This window comes from Vigna radiata, unplaced genomic scaffold (assembly GCF_000741045.1).
Source record: "Vigna radiata var. radiata cultivar VC1973A unplaced genomic scaffold, Vradiata_ver6 scaffold_536, whole genome shotgun sequence".
Lineage (NCBI taxonomy): Eukaryota > Viridiplantae > Streptophyta > Magnoliopsida > Fabales > Fabaceae > Vigna > Vigna radiata.
In genome coordinates, this window is record NW_014541799.1 from 9,347 (window position 1) to 18,426 (window position 9,080).

Genomic DNA, 9,080 nt, shown 5'->3' on the forward strand with positions numbered 1-9,080 from the left:
ATTTATACTGAAATCATTTACTCTCTTTCTCATTCAAAGAAATGCATTTATTGAAAAAGTGAGCCTAGGTCACTAAAATTGTTTTAATAAGTGGTATAGCTCTTCTTCTTAATCTGTCTTAAAAAACTTTAACCAACAATCAATGTGAAACGAAGGGAGTATTCATGGTGAACTTCCTCTGTCTTCTTGACCTGTAGCATGTAGGCTCTTCTGTGCCTGCATTCTCCATTTCCCTAACATCTTCTCGAGCTTCCATATTCTTGTGTTCACCATCCAAAGCCCCCATTTGAAGAGGGGGATTTTACTGTAGGGTTTATGAGCTCTTGATTATCTCTCAAACAACACCTAACTTTTGATGTGTACTTTTCTTAAGGTTCTTATCAGTTTACATTGACCCGGGGTTTGATGTTTTCTATTGCCTATAGTTGAACATAGAGACGCAAGTATCTTTTCAATGCAAAAGGAATATACATTTTTTTTCCTATTCATAGTCCAAAGGGGAATATTCATACTGTATGCGTCAAATTTATCCTTCAGTTTCTTATTGTTGCTTTTTTCTTCTTTTCAATAATGTTTTCCCTGCCGCATAGTGATTTGAAATATGTATTGTTTTGAAAATTTTTACATCCTTGGTCGAATTCTTCCAAATAATTCTTCTAATTTAAGAAGATATTAAAAGTTTGTTTCCAAAATATTGAATACTTTTGTTTTCATTTAGTACTTTATCTATAAAATATTAGGAGGGTTTGTAGAAAAAGGATGTGTTATGAGGATATAAGCACTGCTCAATTCTTTAAACACCGTTGGTTGAGGTCTACTTATTTTACTATTTTTTTTCTACCAGCGTCTATGTTGATATAGTTGTTCCACGATTTTACTCAATTGGCTCTGCCCATAGGAGAATTGTGCCACAATTTTACTCAATTGACTCTACCCATATATGGGATTGTATCTAACTGTTTTATTGAAATAATTACATTTCATTCTCTCAAAATAGTCTTATTTGACTTTGATTTTTTACTTAGACTACTAAATTTTTGCCTATGTATTAAAAACTAAGCATAGACATAGAAACATAGATCATGTGGGCTACTGAAAAAATTAAAGAATTTCATTGGGAGCTCTAATTGATTTATAACTCCATTGCAACTAATATAGGTCATATATGTGAAATTGGATAGTGGTTGATGCAGCTCAGCGTGGTATCAATAAACCTTACTGTTTAGATACTTATTCTACTGCTGGAGTAGTGTCCCGTGGAATCAAATTATCCCAGATGAACTGTAAAAATTTATTGATATTTGATATGTTTACTTGCTGGTGTTTAATGCTTGGAAGAGTTATTTTTTTCTCCAACTCAAGAAATGATATATTTTTGTATCGTAGATGGAAGCACAAAGCTCTCAGCAAACGCAAGTTATTGAGATCAGTGGAGATTTTCCTGATGGTGGAAGAAAGATTTGTGGGGAAGCACCATGTGGGTTTGCAGATGCCGAATCCATCTCCAAGGATTCTGAAGAAAGATCAACTTCTATGCGAAAGCTCCTTATGGCAGTGATCCTTTGTGTTATTTTTATGACTGTTGAAGTGGTTGGTGGCATCAAAGCTAACAGCCTTGCTATACTGACTGATGCAGCACATTTGCTTTCTGATGTTGCAGCCTTTGCCATCTCCTTATTTTCTTTGTGGGCTGCTGGATGGGAAGCTACACCTCGCCAGTCATATGGATTTTTCCGAATAGAAATTCTTGGTGCCTTGGTTTCTATCCAATTAATATGGTTGCTTGCGGGTATACTGGTATATGAAGCCATTGATAGAATCATTGCCGGTCCTAAAAGTGTGGATGGTTTCTTAATGTTTTTAGTTTCCGCATTTGGTCTCGTGGTTAATATCATCATGGCTTTGTTATTGGGTCATGATCATGGCCATGGACATGGTGGTCATGGTCATGGTCATGGACATGATGGTCACAGACATGGACATGGACATGGCCACAGTCATGGATTTACAGTTTCTACCCATCATGATGCAAAACATGCAAAAGATGAGCACCATCACACACATGATCACTCAGACCATCACGATGATCATCATTCAAAAGATGAGCACCATCATGATCACCAAGAGCTTACTCAATCTCTTCTCGATGAATCAAAAGCTAAGAAGAAGAAGCAATGGAACATAAATGTACAGGGGGCTTATCTCCATGTCCTTGGAGATTCTATCCAAAGTATTGGAGTAATGATTGGGGGAGCGGTAATATGGTATAAACCTGAGTGGCAAATAGTTGATTTAATTTGCACTCTAATATTTTCAGTAATAGTTTTGGTGACAACCATCAATATGCTGAGAAATATTTTGGAAGTCCTGATGGAGAGCACACCTCGTGAGATAGATGCTACTAAGTTAGAAAGGGGTTTGTTAGATATGGAAGACGTGGTGGCTGTTCATGAACTACATATATGGGCCATTACAGTCGGAAAGGTTTTACTAGCTTGTCATGTTAAAATTAGACGTGAAGCAGATGCAGATGTGGTGCTGGACAAGGTTATAGACTATATCAAACGGGTCTATAACATTAGTCATGTAACCATACAGATAGAGCGCTAGATTTCATCTTTTATTGAATATTTCATGATAGTGAAACATTAGAGGGGAATGATTTAGTAATTGGACTTGGAGAATTATGCTTCTGAAACTCAAATTTCTCTATGGCAATAATACTTTCTTTTATTCTTCTTTCTAACTCTTACATATTTTCATGTCAATTATTTATATCTCTGTCATTATTGCCAAATGCTTTATTGTTCTTTTTCCTACATAAATCATGTGAAATTTGTGAAGTAGTTTGAAACTTTATTTGCTATTATCTAATCCCGTGCCAAACAGATGAGCCACTATTATTGTGTTTTGGAGTGTATTACCGACAATAGTTGTGCTTCAGAGACATGAGACTGTAAAACTTCTCAGCTGTCTGTTTTACTGGTAGCAGTATCATTTGGTTTTGTTGGTTGGTACTAAATTTATTGCCAAGCGAAACTCTTTCAACACACGACTTTGCTTTACTACTATCCGATTGTACACGTTACCAAACACAAAATGCAGAAAAAGCATGTGTGTGGAATCATAGGTTCTATTCCCTCAAAACACGCACACGGTATTTTGATGAATCACCAAGTTTTAGGTTATATAGTGTCCTAGGTGAACGACGACAAAACTCTGTAGTCAACGTCTGACTGAATAAGAGTTAAAATAAATTCATAGTTTTGCACGTATGATTGATTGTTGTCGAAAGGGTGTAAAATTACTATAGAAGATATTATACCCTCAATAAGATGGCACGAGTAAGAAAACTACAAATTGAAGCGATTTTTAGTTTGGCAGAAGTACGATTTATTGGAAGAGTAGTCACATGTGCTGAATATTGAGATCTTAGCTAGCAGTACAGACAAGGGAAAACATCCCAAACTGTTCCCGCCCTCAGAGCCAAGGCATCTATAATAATTTTTTCTGTATTTCTAAAATTATTTTTGTAGTGCTTTTCTTTTAAAACCAAGTTGTTAGTACAACTCAAAAAAAAAAAAAAAAAACTCTACGATTTTGATCTTTCCACGTTTTTTTCTTCTAAACTTTTAGTTTTTAAATATTTAGAAAGTTCATAATTTTTTATGTAATTCTCAACTTTTTTGCATTATAAATGATTAAATTATTCTAAATGGTATTTAAATGAGTATATCATAAATTTAAATTCTTAAAATCTAATTATATTTATAAATGATTAAATTATTCTAAATTAATTTTTTTTTTCTTGTGACATTGTTATCGATAATTTATAATTTATGCGTATTATCTTTAATCATCGAGTCTACTTATTCTTTTATATTATAAATAAAAATATATAATTTTGAGAATGAAACTTTTCCTTTTTTTTAATATTTTCTTTCTTTTCTTCTTTTTGAAGGTGTATTTTTTACGATACTCTCACAACCAACCAAAAAACCTCTCTATCAATTATTTCAAAGCACTGTCATTTGTGTTTGTCTATATCTTTTAATTTTCTTTTCAATCCATCTCTTTCAATCATTCATTTTGTATCTTTATTTTTAATAATTTTTTTAAAGAAGTTGTTTACTATTAAAATAAATGTATTCATAATTCATACTTTATAATTATATATTGTAAATAAAAAAATGTAATGCATAAATTTCAATAATAAAGTGAATTGGACATATAAATGGTTCCAAACTTGTACTGAAAAATGGCGTTTAATGTCATATCATTGGCAAAATGGTCATTAGACGGTAAAAATTAATGTTCAACGGTATAGAGAAAAAATGTTTCCAAATTTATCCAAGCTTGTTTGTGCTTATCACACCAGTATCGCTCAATGCTATATCAGGAACTTGCACATTTAAATATGTGATTTGAGAAACCAAGGACTTGTTCATATGATCAAATTAGTATTCTTGGATCAATATTTGATTCAAAAATAGTTCTTAATGTCAGAATGAACACCAACTTGCTCAAATGATCAAATCTTCAATTTTTCTCAATCACCACAATTCAAGCACAACTAACACTCAGTTCAAGCAATTAAACATACCATACCATTCAGCACAAAACAATCATGTTCAACATACCAAATTCAACTAACAATATTCAACTCATGTACACAAAGTATCTAGTTTCCCTTACCTGACAGAGGATTACACAACTTCTAAGAATCTTAAGACAACTCTAATAGCTCAAGGAACTCTATCTACTCTACAAACCATAAAAGCATGATTAGGATATGTCATTGTGACTACTAGTCAGTGGAGAGTTTTATAGAGGACTCAGATGACACATGCAAAACACAAATGACTTGCATGCAAGGGAAACGAAACAAACTAAAGAAAAGAGCATAAACTAACTTACTCTTTTGCAGAAATTGATTGCATAAATTTGAAGATCTTGCCTCAAGGATCACTTAGGTGGTTTATGATCTTCAGAAAGATTAACAAGGAGTGAGAACTTCTAGAGAGAAGTTAGAGAACTCTAGACAAATAGTTTATAGAAAGATGACGTGTTTTAAAATAATGAAACTTGTTCATAACAAAACTATTTATATTAAACTTTTTAATATTAAAATAGTCGAATCTCACTATTTTTAAATTATTATCACTTCTAGAATGTATTTTTTAGATCTTTAAAGAAAATATGCTTTTATTTATTTTTACTTTAATTTATTTAATACAAAAATTCTTCCTAAAAAATGGATGTCGTGCCCATAAAATATTTTTTTTAAACGAGTGTAAAATATTATAAATGAAGAAAAAAAGTATATCAGCTTTATCATTAGTGCTGTCAAAACGGATCACCCGGCCCAACCCGGCTTGACTCACCATGGGTTGGTAACTTAGCGAGTCTACCCAACCCAACTCATTTATTATCAAGCCGAAAAAATTCGAACCCGGTATGGTGGGTCTAGCTCACTTAATTACAAGTTTTCTTTTATTCCAAAAAAAGTTACAATTTTTTTTAAATTCAAATTTAAATAACTTCATTTAAATAAATTCCAAAGACAATTCAAAATAAGAAAAAATTAACATACAACTCAAAATCCAAAAGCAAACCCAAAAAGCGAATAAATAAGTTTATAATATTCATAATTTTTGTGTCATTTATCCATTTATAATATTAGAGTCTTAAATGGATAAATTTATAATATTTTGCTCTCTTGAAAGATCTTTTTCTTTATTTCCATTTACAATACAATAAAAAAAAATTAACTAATAATATTGAAGCATAAAATAATAAATAATTAAATTAAACTAGGTGGGTTGGTGAGTCAACCTAACTTATCACAAGTTTAACTTAGGTGAACTGGATCAGATTGAAAATTAATCCCGTATAAAAAAATTTCATATTTTACGAATCCAACCCGACCCGATCCGTGGTGGAACAAATTAACCCACAGTTCTAGAGTACTACGTTATATCCTTCATTTTTTTTCATCTTTCTCTCTATAGTACTAAACACAGTAAATCCAAAGCACAACACACTTAAGTTTTCTCCACAAAAATATTATTGTTTATGATTTAAAAGTTAATATTGGACCTTTTATGATAGATGCTTGGTCTTATAAATAATTTCCGAAAGTTAAATGTTGGTCATTGTTGATGAAAACATAAGTTAAATTATATATTTAGTTGTAGGTTTATTGTCTTTAAAAATGTTAGTCATATTTTTTGGACCCACCGAGATAACGATTATGGTTTTGTATACTATATCACTCCTATTGTGACCTATAGCACTAAGTAATTTCATCATTTAATAAAATTTATTATTTTCGTGTGGTTTTTCCAAAATATTATAGTGAGTAAATTGTAGAAAAATTAAGAAATTAGGTCAATGATATCTAAGAATATAAACTTATTTTAAAAGAAGTCGTATTTCATAAATATAATTTAAAATTTTTCATTTTTTACAATATAAAAAATCTAATTTAACGTACATGATTTTATTATTATTATTTTTTTCTGAAATTGTGTTTGATAAGTCCATTTTATATTTTCTTTCCGTGAAATATGATTTTTACTTCTTTATTTTAACATTGAACAAGTTTTTTTTCTTTTTTTAATTTTAATTTATAAGTCTTACTTTTATTCAATAAGCAAAATCCCATAAATTTATATTTTAAAAAAAATTTAACCAATAACTAAAAACATGTCACAAAGAAGTTATTTTAAATATGCTATAATCAAATCCAAAACATCAAATATATTATCACTTCTCCCTAAGTATGTTACCCGTAAAGAAGGAAATGCAGAAAAAACTGAAAATCGCCTTATACGACACACACAATAAATCATTGTAGAAGACATGAATGGCTAAGAACCATGCATCTATAAGGGACATTGGATTTCCATGCACATGCTTTGTCTTTATTTGGTCCTTTTTTTCAAATTGAAACTCTATATAACTGAGTTGGAGATTCTCTGCAAGATCTTCATATATCCTTAACACTCACAACACCAGATAACGTATGTAGAATTTGAGGCCAACTATTGTTGTTCCATGTTCCACAATTCCTGCATTCATACGTGGTTAATAACATGTTATCCAATTCTACCATGCTTGCTAAATCAACTGTCCTCCACACTTTTTCTATCTTATCTTTCAACTTTCATCTTCAACTTCAACAAACTTAACTTTTAAATAAACTTATTTAACACATTAATTAAAAATGAGACAAATTTATAATATATAAATAATTTTATCTTAACAAATTTATAATTTATAAATAAAGGTAAATATTATTTTACAAACCAATCTAAATTAGGTTATATAGTTCACTTTTTAAAAATCATATTCCTGATTATAGCTTCAAGATTTGTATCATCATATATAAATGATAAGGTAGTCCTACATGTCTTCCCATAAGAATTATTATTATTCACTATTTGGTTTCTTAATACAACAAAATCGAGCATTCTATTTTGTTCCATTAATTTGATTGTTTTAACTATCATTTCATGTTCATACATTATCCTACTCATTTGTTAAAATCTTAAAATTAAGTATTTTCTTGACACCTACACAGATCCACAACCACTAGGTCCACCTTATAAAGTTTACAATATTAATTTAATTATAGTCTAAACAACTTTCAAATGTGAATATCAGATAAAAGCATAAGACATTAAAAAATCTTATTTAACAGTTTTTTATTTCAATTTACGGGAGCTTTTACCTTCCACAAATCAATTAATTTGTAAAAGTTTTTTATAATTCTTAACCTCTTTTATTAATAACTTATTTTATGAAAGTTTTGAACTTTTATTTATAATTATTACTTAGATTTATAATTTCTTAATTTAAATTTTTTTTTATATTTTATAATAAAAAATATAAGATCATAAGTAAAAAAAAAGTAATCAAAATTAAATTTATTGATAATTTAAGATAATGTACATTCATTTGTTGAGACATAAATAAGTAGTGTTTTTATATTTTTTTTATGCCTGAAATTTTAATGATTAGGAAAAAAAAATCAAAAACACATTCTTGGAAAAATGATTCTATTAAAACAAAACCATGCTCAGACATAATGAATGCTGTATCCAAAAGCTGGCTGCTGCTTGGACCCCAGTCCAAAATTTATTTGGACCAAAATACACAGATGTGGACCCTTACATGAGTCAACTTCTATAGGATTTTTTGGATTAATAATAATAATTTAGATATCTTTGTAAAGCAGACTATTTCCTCAAATATAAAATTTTAATTTCTCTTTGTTGGCTTGACAGAAACATTTTAGAATTAAGCTATTTTTTTTTAAAAAAACATAATATTACATGATTACCTTGTTGTTTTCTCAGTCATAAGGTGAATGAATATTATTTAAAAATATTTAAAAAATTTAGTCAGTCTTTTAGCTAATTATGAGCACAACATAATTTTAATATAAGCAGAAGGTTACTATGAATCTGGTTGGATTATTGTAATATAATGAGCAGGAAGAATGGATATAGAATATATATACAGTGACAGTGTTACGTACTTGCTCCCTTTGCTATCCATGAGTACGATCAATTGATTTCAACAACTCAGCTCAATCATGTTTTCTAGTCTCAAAACCAATTTTTCCATTAGAAATTTAAAAATGAGATAGTAAAAAAGTCAAAATAAAGAAAACAAATGAGAAATAAAATTATTTAGATTAAAAAAAGAAGAATGAAAAGTAAAAATGAAAAAAAAAGTTATGAATCATTTTATTGATAAAATAAAATAAAAATATGTATTAACTGTAAGATTTATAAAGTAATGAAAGGGTACTTATATTGAAAATCATATTTAGTTAAATATAAAGAAATGTTTAAAAACTTGTAACTTGTTTTGACTAGAAAATTCGTTCTAGTTTTCTAATAAAATAATAATTTATTATTTAATATTTGTGAGTATTTTTATTTTTAAAATAGTATCATGTAAAAAATTTAAAATATCACTTTAAGTTGAAATTAATTTTAAATTAAAATAAAAAAATTTAATGAAATTGAGTACAAGTAAAATTAATATTTTTGAAGAACAAATTAAAA

The 9,080-nt window shown here is 29.1% G+C and overlaps 1 protein-coding gene across 6 annotated transcripts in view; it reads left to right on the top strand.

The window, feature by feature from the left end:
• Window positions 1-2,740, top strand: part of LOC106778208 (metal tolerance protein 1) — a 4,522-nt gene extending 1,782 nt beyond the window's left edge. For 5 of the 6 annotated variants that reach the window (XM_014666146.2, XM_022776098.1, XM_022776097.1 and 2 more), the window contains one exon: window positions 1,387-2,740. In XM_014666146.2, coding sequence (XP_014521632.1) covers window positions 1,387-2,610 — 1,224 coding nt within the window. In that variant the 3' untranslated portion in view covers window positions 2,611-2,740. Of the gene's footprint in view, window positions 1-883; window positions 1,284-1,386 lie in introns of those variants that run through there. The other variant, XM_014666149.2, reaches the window with a different exon arrangement.
• The last annotated feature ends 6,340 nt before the right edge of the window (window positions 2,741-9,080 follow it).